Source organism: Rhinolophus hipposideros (assembly GCF_964194185.1).
Source record: "Rhinolophus hipposideros genome assembly, chromosome: 19".
NCBI lineage: Eukaryota > Metazoa > Chordata > Mammalia > Chiroptera > Rhinolophidae > Rhinolophus > Rhinolophus hipposideros.
In genome coordinates this window covers 3,367,324-3,387,106 of record NC_138065.1, presented here as the reverse complement: position 1 = coordinate 3,387,106, position 19,783 = coordinate 3,367,324, and the positions used below count along the sequence as shown (strand labels likewise).

At 47.4% G+C, this 19,783-nt stretch overlaps 2 protein-coding genes across 2 annotated transcripts; both read left to right on the top strand.

The window, feature by feature from the left end:
* Positions 1 to 1,116: 1,116 nt before the first annotated feature.
* KPRP (keratinocyte proline rich protein) lies at positions 1,117 to 2,742 on the top strand (the record flags this gene model as incomplete). The annotated part of the gene is made up of 1 exon (XM_081026560.1): positions 1,117 to 2,742. The coding sequence occupies one exon, from the start codon at positions 1,117 to 1,119 to the stop codon at positions 2,740 to 2,742; it is 1,626 nt and encodes a 541-aa protein (XP_080882686.1).
* Positions 2,743 to 18,138: 15,396 nt separating this feature from the next.
* On the top strand, positions 18,139 to 18,516 carry LOC308487568 (uncharacterized protein; the record flags this gene model as incomplete). The annotated part of the gene is made up of 1 exon (XM_081025982.1): positions 18,139 to 18,516. One exon carries the CDS (start codon positions 18,139 to 18,141, stop codon positions 18,514 to 18,516), a length of 378 nt encoding a protein of 125 aa, XP_080882108.1.
* Positions 18,517 to 19,783: the final 1,267 nt, after the last annotated feature.

Here is a 19,783-nt window from a genome sequence, read left to right as displayed (position 1 = left end):
TCTAAGTGGAGACCAGAAGGCTTTGCCTTTTAGGAGAAGTGTTTTGTTGGATGAGCTGAGCAGTAAATCAGCCCCCTCGCTGTGCTGGTCACTCAGCTGCCTGGACATGAGCAGGTAGATGTGGGGAGGGCAAGTAGTGGTGGCGGGAGCCCTCTGTGTCTCCCTGATGGGGTGTGGTGTCGGAGAATGTACCCGTACCCCCCACATCACGTTTGTAATGCTCCTGAGGCACAGGCTTGACGTGTGGCTGAATACCAGTCATGCAACTAGGGCGCTGGCACTTTCTGGGTTATCCCCTCTTTCTGGGTGGACTTGGTTAGTCCACCCTGCCTCCCAGAGGCACTGGAGAGAAAACCTTTCTGAAGTTCGAGGTGATGAGGAGCAAGTTGCTGTGTGGGTCCTGAGACTTTCCAAGGCTGGTGTTCTGTATGTACGTGTTTTGCCTACGTCCATGAGAGCCTGTTTAAACAAATTTACCTAAAGTGAGGGCGTGTGGAGAAGCAAACATCTTATGCTGGGTTTGAGCTGCCTAGTAAATAATTGGATCCTTTACTTTCCAGTGGATGCTTTGAGTGCAGATGGTGCCTGAGTGCTTGTTCCCATATGTGCAGTTTTACATGTTTGCACACGTGTGTGTTGCCAGTAAATGTGGGTGTGGAGGCCCCCCTTTGGGCTACAGTCTTGGGAGCAGGGTTTCCTCTCCTTCTGTAGTGCTCCCTCCCAGCACTTAGGACCACCTCCCCCTACCATCCCCCCCACTCCCAGTGATGGGAATTGTGTTGTCATCAGCGCCCTCTTGTGCTGGACACGCGCATGCCCATCCTCTAGGAGAGACTAGCCACCTGCAGCCCTGGCTGTGCCGTGGACACGACCTCAGATCAAGACCTCAGTCAGGTTGCTTGGCAGATCCAAGGCAGGTCTGCTGGGCAATGGTGACTAATCTTGGGTCCAGCTGACTCAGGAAGGATTCTTGGGTGAAGGTCGAGGGTGGGGGAGGAAAGGGCAGGGAAGAAGCAGGGTGGCTTCCGCTTGATCCCAGCCCCTCCTGCCCAATCCCCACGCTCCTAACCCTGATTTTCTACCCTCAGGTTGTGCTCACCCATCTGCATCGCAACCATGTGTGACCAGCAGTATGTTCAGTACTGCCTGCCGCCCCCCCAGTGCTGTGTGAAGGGTTCTTCCTTCTACCCCTCGCCATCTGCCTGTGCAGCAAGCCCGGTGGTGGTCCAAGCCCCTGGCGAGGTGCAAATTGTGGAGTGCCCTGCACCATGCCCAGTTCAAGTCTCCCAGGTGACGTGCCAGGCTCCCTGCCAGCCCCAGACCACGGCAGTGAAATGCCAGGCCCCATCCAAGTCTAAAACCACCAAGGTGAAGTGCCAGGCTCCGTGCCAGCCCCAGACCATGCCGGTGATGGGCCAGACTCTGTGCCAGGCTCCATGCCAGGTTCTGTGCCAGGCTCCGTGCCAGTCGGAGGTTTGCTACGTGCAGTGTGCAGCCCCCGGGCCTGTTCAGACGTGTTATGTAGACTGTGCTCCCATGTGTTATACAGAAACGTACTATGTGGAACGCCCAGTCCAGACCTACGTACCCTGTCCAGCCCCCCAACCCCGCCAGACTTATGTAGCACGGTCCCCAGCGTGCCAGACTCAGCAAAGATTCTCCACTCAGTGCCAATATCAGGGCTCCTTCAGCTGCGGTGCCCCCCCGCGTCAGTCTCGGGCTCCCTTTAGGACTCAGGCACCCCCGTGCCAGACGCAGGGCTCCTACGGGAGCTGCTCCACGCAGCAGCGCCGCTCGCAGAGCACCAGCAGATGCGCCCCTCCTCGCCAGCTGCAGCCTGCCTACCACAGCTGCTCCCCCCCGCGGCGCCCCGAGCCCCGCTACGGCAGCTGCCAGCCCCTGAGAAGCTCCTCTGGCTGCTCGAACTATTGCACCCCGCCCCGCCGCTCCGAGCCCATCTATCCCAGCGGCTGCTCCAGGGCGCCCCCTTCCAGCTGCGCTCAGAGAAGTGGCCCCAAGTGCCGCATCGAGATGTCCTCGCCCTGCTGCCCCAAGCAGGTCCCTCCGCAGAGGTGTCGGGTCCAGATTCCTCCCATCAGACGCCGCTTCCAGAGCTGTGCTCCACGATCCCCCTGTGGGGCCTCCTGCCCGGACCTGAGAACCTGTGCAGACCCGTGTCCACCCCGGCGGTTTGAGCAGCGTCCAGACCCATCACTGCAGCCATCAGTTCCCGCCCCACGTCCATATCCACGCCCAGAACGATGCCCAAGCCCAGAGCCCCGCGCGTGTCCACCACCACGGCAGCTTTCGGAACCGCGTGTGCTTCCGGAACCGAGTCCAGCCCCGCGTCCTCGCCCAGCGCAGCGGGAGTCGAAGGAGCCGCGTCCACAGCCGCAGCCCCGGGAGCGCCCAGAGCCGCGCCCGAGTCCACAGCCGATTCCCCTCCCCGCGCCCTGCCCAAGCCCAGAGCCTCGGCGCTGTCCCAGCCCGTGCTCAGGCCCAAACCCGATTCCAAGCTCCGGAGACCTAGGCTGTCAGGAGTCGCGTCCGTACCACCTGGACACCGAGGCCCCCAGCTGTGGCCCAGCCGGTTACGACCAGTGCGGCGAGAGCGGTGCTGGCTACGCACCTTGCGATGTGTTTCCAGAGCCACAGGGTCTGGGAGGTTATGGAGCCAAAGGAGGAACCAGTGTTGGAGTGAAAGGTGGAGCCTATGCGGGAGCAAAGAGTGCCTATTTTTAAAAGAAGCCTGTCTGAAGCCTCCTGCCCTGAAAATGTCATGCCCGCATCCTGCCCTGAAAATGCCCTTCCTTTCCCAGCAGCCACAATTTCTGGGCTCTTGTTTGCATCTCTCCAAGGAGGTTGAGGTTTCCTGCTGCAGAGGTGATGTCTAAACTCCTTTGCCTGTGGTCACGGGCCCCACATCTGGGTCTCAGACGCCTCTCCCGCCTCTCGTCTGACTCCTCCCATGCACACGTCCTCAGTTCCAGCCAGACCAGTCAGGCCACCAGAGCACAGCTTGGGTGTTCCCTAGGACATACCTTAGAGGTCCCTGCCTCCCAGCCTCTGTTCACTCCACCCCCCATTCCTAGACCACTTCTCCGCTCCTTCCAGCATCTGAAACTCAACCCATCTTTCAAGACCTCTTCCTTGGAGCCTTCTCTGCTTGCTCCTACCCACAGAAGCCTGGCCGACTTCCTAGAACTCGTTGCATTGTCCACACCATCCACATGGCAACTGCCTGCAACATGTCTTGAATTACTTCACTTTTCAGGTGTCTGTCTTACCTGCCCAACGAGTCAGAATATCCCTGAAGTCCCACGCTTCTCCTGGGTCAGGCGACGGGCTGCTCAGTAAAGCCGGTGGGTTGGCAGCATGAGCCAGCATCCGCCCTGGTGAGCAACCCAAGACCAGGGACAAGAGAGGGCCATGTAACAATAAAGATGATTCTACACTCAGAGCTTGAGTCCTGCATAACGCCGGTTTGTTACTCCTTCCTGATTCTCTGGGATGGGCTTTGTTTTCTCATTCGTTATTTTTCTTCTTCTTGGGTTTAATGTACCCGTAGTTGAACTTTCCTTACACTAGACCAGGTGGGCTGCCTTGTGGGTTTTCTGTCTCCTCTCAGCATCCCTGGCCCCTCCTGGGAAGGGATGGATGGAAAGGCACAAGGAATGAGGGAACAGAGAAGACAACTCCTGCTCCTTAATTGAGGGATAAAGGTCTTCTGGCCTGGGTTGGACAGGTCAGCCAGCTCTGGGGCCATTGCCATAGACGTGTGGCCTCTGTGGAGACAGGGGAGGGGAGAAGGGAGCCCGTGCAGGCTTTCTGCGGTGCTCTGCACAGGGTACTCTCTTCTTTCTTTCCAAATACACTGTTTGCTCATCTTTTCTTTCTTTTCTCTCTTCCTTCCTTCTTTCTTTCTTTCTTTCTTTCTTTCTTTCTTTCTTTCTTTCTTTCTTTCTTTCAAGGTCAACTGTATAAATAAATAAATAAGTAAACACACACCATATCTATATGTATATCTATATGTAGGCCAGGAGGGAGTGGCAGGAGGTATTCAAAGTGATGAAAAACAAAGGCCTACAACCTAGGTTGCTTTATCCAGCAAGGCTATCATTTAAAATGGAAGGAGAGATAAAGAGCTTCCCAGAAAAGATTAAGTAAAGGAATTCATTACCACCAAGCCAGCAATGCAGGAAATATTAAAAGGGCTTCTGTAAGCAGAAGAAAGATGAAAACAATCTAACTACAAAAAACAAAATGGCAATAACTATGTACCTATCAATAATCACTTTAAATGTAAATGGAGTAAATGCAATGTTAAGGTCTAGAATCGACCACCCCTCAATTGGACAGAGGACACACGCGATAATGCAAGTCACACAGCGAGGTTTATTTCCAGCTAGCTGGGGTCCGAGTATCTGCCTGACGCAGCGGGTTTCAACAAGGACCCCGGGGCACTCAAAGCCAAGGGTTTATATAGCATCTTTAAAGCATCCAGTAATTTTCCATAGCTTCAAAGAGTATACATATCATGGGCTTGTTCCACATTCTGGGGATTTGACAAGATAAGCTGGCTTGTACCCCACCCAGTCGGCAGTTAACAAGATAAGCTCTTTTCAAACAGGACATCTGGTCCACACCCTGTTAAGGTTATCCAGAAAATGGCTTCCTTTCTTATGCTAACCTATTCTTACAGCTCCAATCAGGAGACATAGGGTGGCTGAGTGGATAAGAAAACAAGACCCTTGTATATGCTGTATACAAGAGACTCACCTCAGATCAAAAGACACACAGAAACTGAAAGTGAAGGATTGGAGTAAGATATTTCATGCAAATGGAAATGAGAAAAAAGCCGGAGGTGCAATACTTGTATCTGACAAAATAGACTTTAAAATGAAGAATATATTAAAAGACAAAGATGGGCACTACATAATAATAAATGGATTGATCCAACAAGAGGACATAACCCTAGTAAACACCTATACACCCAACATAGGAGCACCTAAATATTTAAAACAGATATTGACTAACGTAAAGACAGAGATCAACAGCAACACTATCATAGTAGGGGACTTCAACACATCTCTGACAACAAGGGACAGGTCTCCCAGATGGAAAATAAATATGGAAACAGCAGCCTTAAATGACACATTGGACCAGTTGGATTTAATCAATATTTTCAGAGCATTTCACCCCAAAGCTGCAGAATACATATTCTTCTCAAGCTCACATGGAACATTTTCCAAGATAGACCACATGTTAGGCCACAAAACAAGTCTTGATAAATTTAAGAAAATTGAAATCATACCAATTGTCTTCTCTGACCACAGTGCTATGAAATTAGAAATCAACCACAGGAAAAAAATTGGAAGACACACAAAAACATGGAGGCTGAACATCACGTTACTAAATAATGAATGGGTCAACAATGAGATCAAGGAAGAAATCAAAAGTATCTTGAGACAAATGAAAATGAAAACACAATGACCTAAAATCTATGGGATGCAGCGAAAGCAGTCTTAAGAGGGAAATTCATAGTACCTAAAGAAATAAGAAAAATCACAAATCAAGAGTTTATCCTTACACTTAAGGGATCTGGAAAGAGAACAGCAAAATAAACCCAAAGGGAGTACAAGGAAGGTGATAATAAAGATCAGAGTGGAAATAAATGGAATAGAGACCAAAAAAAAAATACAAAAGATCAATGAATCCAACAGCTGTTTTTTTTGAGAAAATAAACAAAATCAACAAACTTTTAGCCAGACTCATCAAAAAAAGAGAGGACCCAAATTAATAAAATCAGAAATAAAAGAGGAGAAGTGACAATAGACACCATAGAAAAACAAATAACTTTAAGAAATTACTATGAGCAAGTATATGCCAACAAATTAGACAATCAGGAAGAAAATGGACAATTTTCTAGAAGCGTACAATCATCTAAGGCTAACTCAAGAAGAAACGGAAAACTTGAATGACTGATTACTACCAGGGGAATTGAATTGGTAATCAACAAGCTCCCAACAAACAAAAGCCCTGGACCACATGACTTTACAGGTGAATTTTACAAAACATTCAAAAAAGAATTATCACCTATTCGCCTCAAACTATTCCAAAAATCCAGAAGGAGGGAAGCCTCCCAAACACTTTTTACAAGGCCACTATCATCCTGGTCCCAAAATCAGACAAAGACATTACAAAAAAAGAAAACTACAGGCCGATATCCCTAATGAATATAGGTGCAAAAATCCTCAACAAAATATTAGGGAACAGAATTCAGCAATACATTAAAAAGATCATACACCATGATCAAGTGGGATTCATTCCTGGTATGCAAGGTTGGTTCAACACCCACAAATCAATTAATGTAATACACCACATTAGCAAAATAAAAAATAAAAATCATATGATCATATCAACAGATGCAGAAAAAGCATTTGACAAAATCCAGCAGCCATTTATGATAAAAACTCTTAAGAAAGTGGGAATAGAGGGACTATATCTCAACATAATAAAGGCTATATATGATAAACTGACAGCTAACATCATACTCAATGGGGAAAAGCTAAAACCATTCCCCTTAAGATCAGGAAAAAGACAAGATTGCCCACTTTCTCCACTTCTATTCAACATAGTTCTGGAAGTTCTAGCCACAGCAATCAGACAAAAAAAAGAAATAAAAGGCATCCAAATTGGTAAGGAGAAAGTAAAATTGTCATTATATGCAGATGACATGATACTATATAGAGAGAATCCCAAAGACTCCACCAAAAAACTATTAGAACTGACAAATGAATTTAGTAAACTAGCAGGATATAAAATTAATATTCAGAAATCAGTTACATTTGTATATACCAATAATAAAATATCAGAAAAAGAAATTAAAACACAGTCCCATTTACAATTGCCTCAAAGACTATAAAGTACCTAGGAATAAATTTAATCAAAGAAGTAAAAAACCTGTACTCAGAAAGTTATAAGACACTGAAGAGAGAAGGGCACATCTGGGCATGGGGATTGAACTAATTATGTTAACAATTATAGTTCATCCAAATAGGAGTAATAAAACACAAAATCTACTGATCATATGGCTTATGGTGTATTGTAAATTTAAGCAAAACCATCTGCACAATCTTAGCTCTTTCCCAAATGCCTTATAGGTGATTGGCATATATTCACAAAACATATAAGCAGAAGGTTTTTCACATCATATCACACTTGAGGTCTATGAGAACTACAACCTGAATTTCCATCAATAGGGGGCTGGCTAAACAAATGATGGCACATTTATCCCATGAAATACTGTATAGCTATTAAAACAAGAACACAATCAATCTGAGTGGGTTGACCAGGAATACTCTCCATGACATATTATCAAGTGAAATAACTTCGAGACCAATATGGATAGCATGCTTTCACTTTTGCATAAAACGGTGTGTGTGCACGTACACACATAGATAGAAACGTGATAAAGCACAACAGAATGTTGAAAAAGATCCTGTGAAAGGTATTTAGGTAATTAAATGATGGGATGTGAGGCAACTTTTAGTTTCTTTTTTGTTCTTCTGTATGTTTTTTAGAAACTAAAAACCTTGTAAAAGAAAAAATGATTGTAATACTCAATGTACACTGATAACAAAAGATGAATACAAGTCTTTTGTATGTATTTTTCTGGCATCCCCAGTATATCCTCTAATGTCCAGAAGAGCCCAGCACACGGGTATTATTATCTTGCCATTTGGCACAGTTGGAAACCTAAGCACGCAGGGTAGACGTGACTGGTCAAAGCCATACAGCCAGACCCCATTCCAAGCCGACAGTTTTTTCTACCATACATGGCACCTTCCATCTGAGTCACGATCTCTGCCTCTTCCAGAGAGGTTTCCTGTACCATCCAGTCGTTTTCCCACACAGTTGTGGAGTTATCGCAGTTATTTCCACCAGGTCCACATTTGCCACCTCTCCTAGAATCCAGGCTGCTCTGTGGCACATGCCTCTAGGGCCTGGCAGGGCCCGAACGGCTCCCACCGGGCATCCCTAGGTCTCCACGGCCTGGGCCCCTGGGTGGGCGTGGAGAGAGCAGGATGGCGAGAAGCTTGGAAGCCCCAGGTAGGTGATTTTCCTTAACACACCCCTGGTTCTCTCAAACACACCCCTGGACAAGAACCCCTTTTTCTGGAGGGTGAGTGGGGAGCAGTCCATTCCCTCAAGGTACAGACGAAACACAGGCCTAGCAGGAGAGGAGGGCATTCACACCTAAGAAGCCACCTACCCCGCCAGGGGCAGGTAACAGATCACCACACGGTCTCATCACTGTAATGACCTATGCTGTACTCTGCAGATAGACCCTGGTCCCCAAGATAACTAGGCCTGGATATGGAAAGGGGTTGGATGATGGGAAAATAGAGGCGTCTCTGGGTGAGTCAGGCTGGCGCTGAGCCAGGGAACCCCCGACGGCTGTGCAGGAGGCAGCCTCAGGGTCAGCTCCGCAGCAGAGGAGCTCAGCGCCCACATTCCTCTCTCCTGGGGTGCTCGGCCTCAGGTCCTCCACTTCCTCTGACAGGAGGTCCAGCCTTGAGCCTCCAGGCAGGCCCCCAGTGAGCCGTCACAGCCCGCCTGTAGCAGCTCAGAGGAAAGGGGTACCCAGGAGTGTGTGTCTGCCTGCCCTTCTGTGAGTACGCATGTTTTTTTGCATGCGACGGTGTGTCTCTTTCTTCTGTCTGTATGCTTTCAAAGCTCGGGGGTTTTAAAGCGCATCTGGCAATGAGGGCTGTGACCTCAGGAGCTCGTGTAGGAAATGCTGCAGTCCTTCAGCACTGCTGGGGGTGACCCTTCCCGGTCAGCCCACCACTCCCCGCCTTCCCTCCTGTCACTGATGGCCTGCCTTTAGCTCTAGGCCTTTCCTCCTGTCACCCATCTGAATTGAAATGAAAGGATCTGCAGGACTAGGGCTGAGGATTCAAATTTCAGATCAAAACGATTCCTCTTTGTTGAGGGCATTAGGCTACGGTGAAATTACCTGGGAACCTACCTACCACATAAGGAATAGAGTCAATGGTATTGTAACAGCATACACGACACCAGAGGGGTGATAGATTGAGGGGGGGGGTCTATTACTTTGTGAGGGGTGTAAACATCTAACTATCACGTTGCTTTGCACACTTGAAACTAATGAAAAAAATTTTTAATACATTAGTTAATTGACTAATTAATTAATTTACACTTAGAATATACCTTAGAATGGCTTATAGTAGCTCAGGCGGAAAATAAATAGCTACATTTTTTTCTATAAACTAAACAAATTTGTATAAGTTGAAGGAAAAAAAAAAGACATGGAATTCCAGGATCCATCCCAGACCTACTTAATTGGAATTTCCAGAGAGAGACTCTGGGACCTCCACTGAAAATGATTCTGGTCAGTTGGAGGTGGGAACCATGGCTACAGTGAACATCCAGGGGCATGAGCTCGTTCAAGATGCACAAGGAGTGGTGACACTTGTACACGGTGACCACAGCATGAGTAGGGTGTGGTGGCAGGCTGGAGCTGACCATGAACCGTTCTTGTGGGAGGTTCTATGCAATCACCCCGTGTGTGGAGTCCAATTTTCTACTCTTCAGTCTGGAGCCCCCTCAAGACCAAGGAGTCTCTTGTTTTTTCTTACTTAAATCCCCAACCCCACTGCCAGCAGCAGTACCCAGAATGGGGTTCTTGTGTGGGTCTGAAGGAGAGGGGTTGTCTGGTACACGTTACAGATATTTTGACTGTGAGATGGTAGGGCCTAGCTGTGGCATATTTCTCCTTTCCCTAGGCACTACCCAAACATTCAGAGGGAGAGATTCCACATGCCATAGTTTGTCCTACAGACTAGAATAGTCCTGGATGAATAAGCAAGGAGAACTGCCATGCATAAGGGACGAGCTCAGCTGTTTATCATGGTATAGATAAGTGGATAGCAGTAATCAGAAGATAGGAAGTATTCATGGGGATACTTTTGTGATGTATCGGAAAACAGCCAGGTGGTGACCAAGACTTCCAACAAGACTAGCGTACTCCTCATTTCTGACATGAATGGACACTCCAGTGGATCCTCAGGCCTGTGACCTGAAACTAGTTAGGAAGACAGGGTGACGCATGATAATCCAAGTGCTTCCCCGTCACCATCAGAGTCATGCCTCCAAAAGATGAAGCTTCCGGACCTGGACGACTAAACTAGAAGTATCTAGAACTCTAGGAATAACCCAAGCTGTGCTGAAGCCACGCACCATGTCCCTCACCACATCTTGGTCCTAGGAGCCCTGATCTGGGTTAACACCTTCCCTCTATTCTCTACTGTTGTATCTGTCAAGAAGAAGACCACTTATTGACTTGTATCAACACATCCATCTATTGGACAAATATTTATTGAGACTAGGCGACCTGCGAGGAACTGTGCTTGGGCCCGGAAGTACACTGGTGAGCAAGGTAGACACTGTCTTGCTCACGTGACATGTGAGAGTTGTTTGTGAGAGGTCCTACGTGGGAGGGAGGGTGCCATGGAAGCCCACAGGAGGGGCAATTGAGTGGGTCAAAGGCAACTACAATCAGAGATATGAAAGCTAAGTGGGAGCCAGCTAACGAATGGAGGAAAATGAGTGTTCCTGGCAGAGATAACAGCAGGAATATATAATTACAGCAACATTACAGACAGCCCAGGGAGAGAGATGTCTTCCTTACTTGACCATCCTTCCTGGTTTCTAACACTTGTGTGTCCCAGGACCCCATCCTCATCCTGCTCTAACAAACTTCTTGTCCCCATCCCAGAGGAAGACTGGATAAGAAACTGACCTAAATTTCAGGTGACTTCCAGTTATGAGGGAGCATTGAAGAGTAGATGTCTGATTCAACACGAGTTGGAATGGTGGACTTAATCTGACAGGAATAAATGTACTGAAGGTAAATGTGAAGTTCTGAATTGAGATTAAAGATCAGATGCATTTGTCAAAGATGATGGGTACACAGATAGCCACACCTGTGGAGAAAGCTTCGTTGATTACAATGGATCAAGGTTGGGATTGTCTGTGGCAAATAGTAATGAACCATTGGTCTTAACGGGCACGACAGTCCGCTCTCCTTGGCTCAGATGGTACCCGGGGCAGCGTGCTCAGCTTGGGTCAAGTGGGACTGAGGCTGGAAGATAAGTACCTGCTTTGCGCCCGCCATCACCTGAGGCAGGAACCCGACCTCCTTCCTCACACTCCCAACTTCAGAAGGTACTACTATTGGTTCCGATTTACATACAGTCACACACAAACCCACACAAAAATCTGGCGAGGTTAACAAATTTGTCTGGTCAGACGTCTAAAACCTGATAGGTTAGAATCCGAGTCCAGGCTGATCTCGCTCTAAAACTTGTTCTTCCTTCTCATGGAAGGAAGAATGATGTGTTTTCAAAGGAGTCGCATGTTGCTCTCTCCCATTATTTGAAAGCCTTTCTTTCAGAAAAGGTAAAACTCAAGAGATTAGAGCCAATGCGTGGAAACCATAAAGGAAAGATTCTGGCTAGAAGTAAAGGAAACTCTACAGTCAGAACTGTTTGAAAATGGGATGCACTGCTTATTTTTCCCTCATTCAATCAATATTTATCCAAACCTTAGTTCAGTTTTTACTATGTGCCAGACGCTAGTCTGGATGCTTGGAATACATCAGAGAATGAAAGAGGCACCAATCCTAAACATGTACAGTATTGCCTCTTTCTCATGATTTTCTTAATGACTTTTTCTTTTTTCTAGCTTATTGTAAGAATACAGTATACAGAGGGTACCAAAAAACGTGTGCACATTTTAAGAAAGGAAACAACTGTATTAAAATTGTAATACTCCATATATACCGATAACAAAAGATGAATGGAAGTCATGTGTATACATTTTTTGGCACCCCCAGTATAATACATATAACATACAAAATATGTGTTAATCCACTGTTTATGTTATCAGTAAGGCTTCTGGTCAACAGCAGACAACTAGTAGTTAAGTTTTAGGAGAGTCAAAAGTTATACACAGATTTTTGACTGCATGGTGGGGGGAGTCTGCCTCGAAGGGTCAATTGTCTGGGTCACACTGAGGGTTACATTAGGCAAATTATTTAAAAACACTTTGTCTGTTATAGAACACTACAAATAGATTTACTTCTGGCTGTGAGGTGTCACCCTCAGGGGAGAAGTAAAGGAAAGAAATGACCATTGGCCATGGGGAACCGCCCATTCAGTGAGGGAGTGTGGCCCCAGAGGCAGGGTGGGGAACCACCCATTCAATGAGGGAGTGTGGCCCCAGAGGCAGGTCAAGCAGAGGCGGGGTGAGTGGAAGGGAATCACAAACAGGAATACATGTGGTCATCTAGGGCAAGTCAGGGAGGCTTGGAGGAGTGACGACGGGGCAAGGAATGGCAGATAGGACACGGATGGGGTGAGCGGTGGGGGACATGGCTCAGGCAAAATGCTGAGTCTCGAAGGAGTAAAAGATCTGGACAGGAGGTTCAGATACCAGGGTCAATGCTGGTTTCAAGGACAGTGAGGTGAGGGTCTAGATTCCTTGGCTCACCAGGGGAGAGCGGGTACCAGGGAGGGGAGGCTCTCGGTCAGAAATGCCTTTTCCGCTTGGATCGGGATTGGGCCCTTAGTCACTCACGGCAAGGCCCTCTGACTTGACCCGGCCTGAATAAAATGGCTGATTGAGCAACCATTTAATTAAGCAGCTATTTCCACAGTATTTCATCAGCATTCTTCAGAAGCTTGTTTGGTTCCATCAGAAATCCAGGAGCTGTTTCCAACGAGTACAGTCTTCACCCTCCGATAACAAAGCAGGGTTTCTCACCCTCAGCACTTAGCGACATTTTGGGCTGGATAATTCTTTGTCCTGGGAGAACCGTGCCGTGAAATGAGGGTGTTGAGCAGCACCCCTGGATGACAGTGTCAAACACGACCCCCTGCCCCTCAGCTGTGGCAACTAAAATGCGTCTCCAGAGCATGAAATGCTCCCCCTGGGTGTGGGGTGTGTAGTGGGGCTGTGCCATGTCCACACACCATGCGTCACTGAGAGCCACTGAGTTAGAGGAATGAATCTCAAGCCTTGCCCTCAGGTCCCTCTCAGCACAACAGAGACTCACCCATGAGCCTGACTACAGGATGTAAGACGGAGCACATAAACGAGGCAAGGAATTCCAGCCTCAGGGATCTAAGGAAGCTCCTTATTCTTCCCCTACGGGGCCTGAGTGGTGATGACAGAAGGGTAGGTTATCTTGCCTATCATGACTATCTCAAGTGGATTATCTGTGACTCTCATTATTATAAAGATTTGGCAAACTTAGTCAATAGATTAGAATACAACCTAACTCCCAGCGTAGGAATGCCAGTGCCAACCTGGAAAATTTAAAAACAAGAATTTCCACTGTTTTGAAAAAAATCACACCACGGGACATTTTAACACAGAGAAATTTTGTATTGAGGGTTGGTTAACAGCGGTTATAGGTATAAGGAGTGTTGGGGTGGGGAGAATTCCTTTCCTCTACCCTTTAGCTCTCACAGCTGGACTAGTAATAAAACAACAAAATTGACGCAAGACTAGCTCCACAGGAGAAACACCAATTTAATACGTGTGCGTGGGACAATCACATTATGATGCTCAGGTCCCAAAATGAGGCTCAGAGAAATGATCGAACCAGGCACCTTTTCATACTTTTTAGACACAGAAACAACACATTTGGGAGAAATTGGCAGGACAAAGAAGGTTAGTGCTCATTCGAAAGGAATCTAAGCAAGGTTTGCGTATTGGTGAGGGATTGAAACAAAATAGTAAGTTAGAAAAGAGGCAGTAACATTTGATTACACAGACTTTTAAGCTCTGAGTAAACTCTAGCGATAAGGGTGTCTTCCACGTGGGGGGAGGACACCTTTCACAGGGGATATTTCCTGCTTTCAAGGAGACAAGGCGGGGGGGACCAGAATGTCCCTCTGCCCCTGCTGCTGGTCTAGTAACTTGAATTCAAACTAACCAAGATGCCATTGAGGGATATTTGGGGACAGCTTATCTTGGGCCCTGACAGGAGAGAGAAAAATGCCCAAGGGTCCTACGGGGCCTTCCGTAAACCCACACTTCTGTTCTTCTAGGTCCCCCACTGAATATAATGGAATAATTGAGAATAAGTAAAGAAAACATACCACAGAACAATTCATCATGAATTAAGGTGGGTCGTGTGATTGAACTGGGAAAATCTTAAGGTGTCAGTTAAAATTGGAGAGGACTTCAGACTTCCTCAGTTCTGAGATTTGGGATAGACACTGGTCCAGCAAGGCTCTCTTAGCCAAAGTAGTACTCACAAGAGAGAAGTCCAGACTCCAGAAAAATGTTAGATCCTTGTGTTCTTCTAGTGACACAAGGATATTAAATACTGGAGACCAGAGTCCCTTACCGGAAACCCTGGGTGCCAGATGAAATTCACAACTTTTTTTTTTTTTTTTTTTTTTTTAGGGAAGGCAGTATAGCGAATAGAATTTATTAGCAATATTATAGGTATTCTTCTGAATAAGCCAGGTCCAACCCCAACACAATGGAATTCACACCAAGGAGTCTATCACATCTGGGTAGGCATGGGGTACAGTCCAGATTCCCTATACCCCAGAGATTTAGGACTCCTACCCCTTGGGGAGGCTGCTAATATTTCTGCAACAGAACATATGAATATCTACAATAAGATAAAGAGACCTCACTGTCAATTCAGATCAGTGTTTTTGTTTGTTTGTTTTTATTTTGGGATTGGGTTTTTTTTTGCCACCAAATAGGTGTTGTCAACAACCGGACAAGAAACATAGTTTTCAGAGGTCTTGGGATTTGCAGGTGGTGAATAATGGATGGCGCATGTGTAGTGACATTCAGGGCATTATCAGCAACGGTATTTTCTCATCTCATTCCCACAGCTACTGCCCTCTGCCCCAGGGTTTCCCACACAATCCCCTTCCATATTAGGATCCAACATCAATGTCATTATCCTGACCCCGCTAAGATGCCAAACATACAAGTAACAATAATCAAATTAAATTAAGGCCTTCGGTGGATTTCTGGTGAACGTTCAATGAAACCCAAGTGGCTGACACGGGCAATGGTCTCCCCACAATATGGCCCCAGTCTTCTTTCCAGCCTTATCCTGAGCTTCTCTCCCCACTCCATCACCCATGCCCTTTACTCCAGTCAGGCTGGACCACTCACTGCTTCGTACATATTCTCACAAGGTTTCTTCTCCACTGATGTCCTCCTCCTTCCACCCCATTGTCTCTACAGATCAAAGGCTCACCACCTTTTAAAGCCTATATCCTAGCAGACCTCTTTGACAAATCCTTCCTGGAAACCCTTCTTCAGAATTCCTCTTTCTTTCGCCTATTTTCCAAGACTAACTTGTACCCTCCCTCTAGACATATTGGCTTTGTTTTTATTTATTTATCCTGTTTTGGATTTATTACTTTTTTGGTCTTATGGGTTGATGGTTTTCATGAAATTGGGAGAATTTTTGACCAATATTTTAAAATACATTTCCTCTTCCATTCTATTCTGTCCTTCTGGGACTCCAAATCCATGTATGTTAGACTGTGTGCTATTATTCAACAGACTATCGATCATTTGTTCATTTTCTTCATTATGTTTCCCCTCTCTTCAATTCGGTTTGGATAATTTCTTCAAGTTCAAATTCACCAATCTGGTCTTCTGTAGTTCACAATCTGCTAAGACCATCCAGTGAATTTTTTTGACATTATGTTTAATTTTGAGCATGCTTACTTTCTCAGATATTGGTTAACAGCATCTATAGATATAAGGAGTGTTGGGCAGGGAGAATTCCTGTCCTCTAACCTTTAGAATTTCCAATGGTTATTCTTGAGCCTGGGAAACACAGGAAATTGATACTGCAACCAGGCAAACAGTTAAACACTGAATACTGAATATGTTTGTTCTGAAGTATACCGGCAACACCATTTGAAGCCACTCTTTAAGGTCACCTCTTTGGCTGCTCTCTTCTCTCCACTCTTCCCATTGTTATTTTACTTCATCCCTTCCTTCAGATTTGCCCAGGAGACTGCAAATTCTTTTCAGGCTGTAACTTAGGGCAATGTGCCTATGTGCTGTTCTATTTTCCTATATTCATTCTAGACCTACCGTCATGAAGCCAAAACAGGTACATAGGAGGTAGGTATGTAGGAGGAAAATGATGGCATAAAGTTTGAACCTGACCCATCTACTTTAAAAAGTGACTGTGGCTTAAAAAATTCCCATTGTCCCATGTCTGCACCTATTTCCCTATCTGTCTATCTATTCTCTCTCTCTCTCTCTCTCTCTCTCTCTCTCTCTCTCTCTCTCTCTCTCTCTCTCTCTTCCTCTCTCCCTCCACCCCTCTGTCTCTCTCTCACCAAGTGCTGCATACTATCTTGCCTACTTCCCCTTTGCCATTTTAATTTGTGGATCCTGCAAAGAAGGCATTTCTACCATTATCTCCACTTAAAAGATCAGAATGCTGAGGTCTCCAAGGCCTCTTTTGTCAAGCAATGTGTTATACACAAACACACACACACACAACTCAGACATGTAGATTTTCACACCAAGCCATCTAGATTCAAAAGTCCAGATGGAAAATTAATATCTAGGGGGGAAGGAAAGGAATAGTTGTATGACCGGGGTCTGTTAGTATGAATAGAGGGCTGTGAAGAGAGCCACCTTTCATAGAAAACAAGGGAGCAGAGGACTCTGGAAATGGTGGTGTCCATTTTAACCCACCACAGTCCGCCATTTCAAGCAGGTATTTCCTAGCCAGGAGCTGCTGCCCTGAGCCCGTGGAGGGAGGCAGGGAGCAGCTGCCAGTCATCACCTGTCACAGGACCATGTGGGTGGCAGGAGGCGGTGCCCTCATGCCCAGGCCCTGTCTCACAGCCTAGGGCAGAGCCCAAGACCAGATAAAAGGGCCTCGGGCCACAGCACCTCCATCCACTCCCTCCTGAGGTGGTGATAGACCCTGTGCTGCTTTGTACCCGGTAAGTGTCCACTGGGGACGGGGCAGGGCCTTCCCTGGAGGGAGCTCAGGCCAGGGCAGGAGGGCAGGATTTGTGGTTAGCAAGGACGAGGGCCCAGGAAATCTGAAGGAAGAGAGCGAGGACACAATGGATAAGAGAGACCGCAAGTACCTGGGAAGAGCTGTGTGGCTGGTGCTAGAGTTTTAGAGAAACTGAATTGTTTTTGGTTGCTGGTGCATTTCTCTGGTTTCAGGGAATAAGAACACTGACCACTCGATGACACTAGAGTGGGTTGTCTCTGGGCATAGAGTTCTGGAAAGAAGCCACACCCAGTTTTAGACTCACTGTGTTGAGCACATGGGTACTGGGCAGACGAGAGAACCAGAGACACCTGTGGATCTGTCAAAACGCCACAGTGGGAGTGGGGCACACTGGATTGAGGGCTGTGACGCCCCTCAGGAGGAGGATAATGAAGGACAGAGTGTGGAGCTGGGAGTCAGGGAACCTGAGCCTGGCTCTGTGATATGCCGATGGGTAGCAGTGGGCCAGTGAAGTCAATTCTTTTGGTTTCTGTTTCCTCTTGTATGAATTGAGTTGGTTGGGACCAATGGCCTCGAAGGCACTTTACAGCTACAGCTGTCGATATTCTGCAAAACCACAGCATATCAGAAATCCTTCCCAGAGAGAATGAGTGAGCTTTTTCCTGAAAGAGGCTTTCAGCTCTAAAATTGTCCTGCATTGGACATTTTCAAGATTCTCGGTGACACGGCAGAATGAATGCTGACCTGGAGCCAATTTATTTCCTGGTCTTTGCTCTGACACTTAGAAATGTTAAAGAGCATCACCTTTCTTTACATATTTACTATTATTTGATGACCTTGCAAGTGAGGTTTGAAATGAGACTCTGTGACAAGAGGCATATAATGAAATAGTAAGAGTAACAAAAACATCAGAGATGATTTTCCCACCTCTGATCTCAAGGCCTTCAAAATGAAGGGGTTAGAAGGATGCTGAAAGGACAGGAAGGGGCGGGGGGGCCGCTGTGTGTGACGGGCGCTGACTTGCTGTCTGACTCTCCCTCAGCTCCTGAACGCCCGCCCTCCCCGCCGACATGTCCTGCCAGCAGAACCAGCAGCAGTGCCAGCCCCCTCCCAAATGCCCTCCCAAGTGTACTCCGTGCCCCGCCCCAAAATGCCCCCCAAAGTGTCCCCCAAAGTGCCCTCCAGTCTCGTCCTGCTGCAGTGTCAGCTCTGGGGGCTGCTGTAGCTCTGGGCATGGGAGCTGCTGCAGCTCTGGGCATGGGGGCTGTTGCCTGAGCCACCACAGGCGCCACAGGTCCCACCACAACAGACACCGGAGCTCTGACTGCTGCCAGCCCTCAGGGGGCTCCAGCTGCTGTGGCGGGGGGAGCTCCAGCTGCTGTGGTGGGGGGAGCTCCAGCTGCTGTGGAGGGGGCAGTGGTCAGGCCTCTGGAGGCTCGTGCTGCTGAAGTGGACCCTGAGCCAGGAAGAGCAGACGTCGAGGCACTGCTGTGGCAAGATCATCTTCCTTGGGCCTGTCTGTGTTGCTGAGACGTTTTAATGAAGACTTCAAATTCTGTTCTAGAAGATTCTTCTGACCTGGAATCCAGAAACTGTCCTCTCTTAAAAACTCATCTTCTGACCTCTGAGTCCATCTCTGCAGCCTGCCCTTGGACCCCCAAATAGTAATTCTTATGCCATTCCCCAGATTATTTCCTTGGCAGTCCCCTACCTGAAGTCAAACAATAAAACAGTCTGCTCGCATCTTGTTCTAGACCGCTTTCTCTTACGCGTCACTGTGCTGGGAACGGTGAGCAGTTCTGGCCTCGGCTCTGTCTCTACTTGTCACCTGGGCTCTGAACCAGCATCCTCATGAACACAATTCCTTCCCCTGCTGGTTATCATCAGAGCTGAAACCTGTCCCTCTGTCAGCCAAGGTCAGGAAATGGAAATGATGACATTTACACTAACAGACAGAACTTGATTGAAAGAATTGCCGACTTGGTATTGGAGAATTGAAAGGCCAAATAGGAGCTGATAAGCGTTTATGAAATTGTAACTTCAACTCCTACCTCCCCTGTAAATGGGAGAGAAAGGGGGAGGTGCTGGGATTATTAAAACTTAGAACATTGGAGGAGGGGGTCCCATGAAGCTGGCACTCAGCCTCTGAGGAGAAGCCCTTCTCACGGATGCAGGGGCCCTGAACCCAGAAGAAGGGTCCAAGTGGCTGGGCACCCAGCTTCTGAGGAGGGGCTGCCAGGGGATGGGGGTCCTGCCAGGGGATGGGGGTCCTCACAACAAGGCTGCTTCTGGGAGAGCTGGAAACATTACACACTGGAACCCACTGTTGCTACTGGAACAAATTGTCACTGCTGGGGTGAGGAAGTAGGGCTGGGATGACCCGGAGAGATATAGGAAGCAAACAGGAAGCAGACCGGAGCGATAGACCCTTGTCCCTCCCCATCTTGCAATCTCTTTTAGCTCCCTCTATTGGCGAGACTGACAGGAAGCCAGATGGCAAAGGAGGAAGGTGGTTGGGAGAGCCCCACCCCAACATCGGATATTGAAGGGTGGGCTTGAAGCTGAGTGACAGTAATCAGCACCCTGAAGCAGGCGGGGACATACTGTCCTACCTAGCCATCCCTCTCCTCCTTCCTGGTACCCTTGCTCTCTCCCTCTTCTCCCAAAGAATTCCTCCTTCAGCCCAAATTACAAAATAACCCCATGTAACTGATA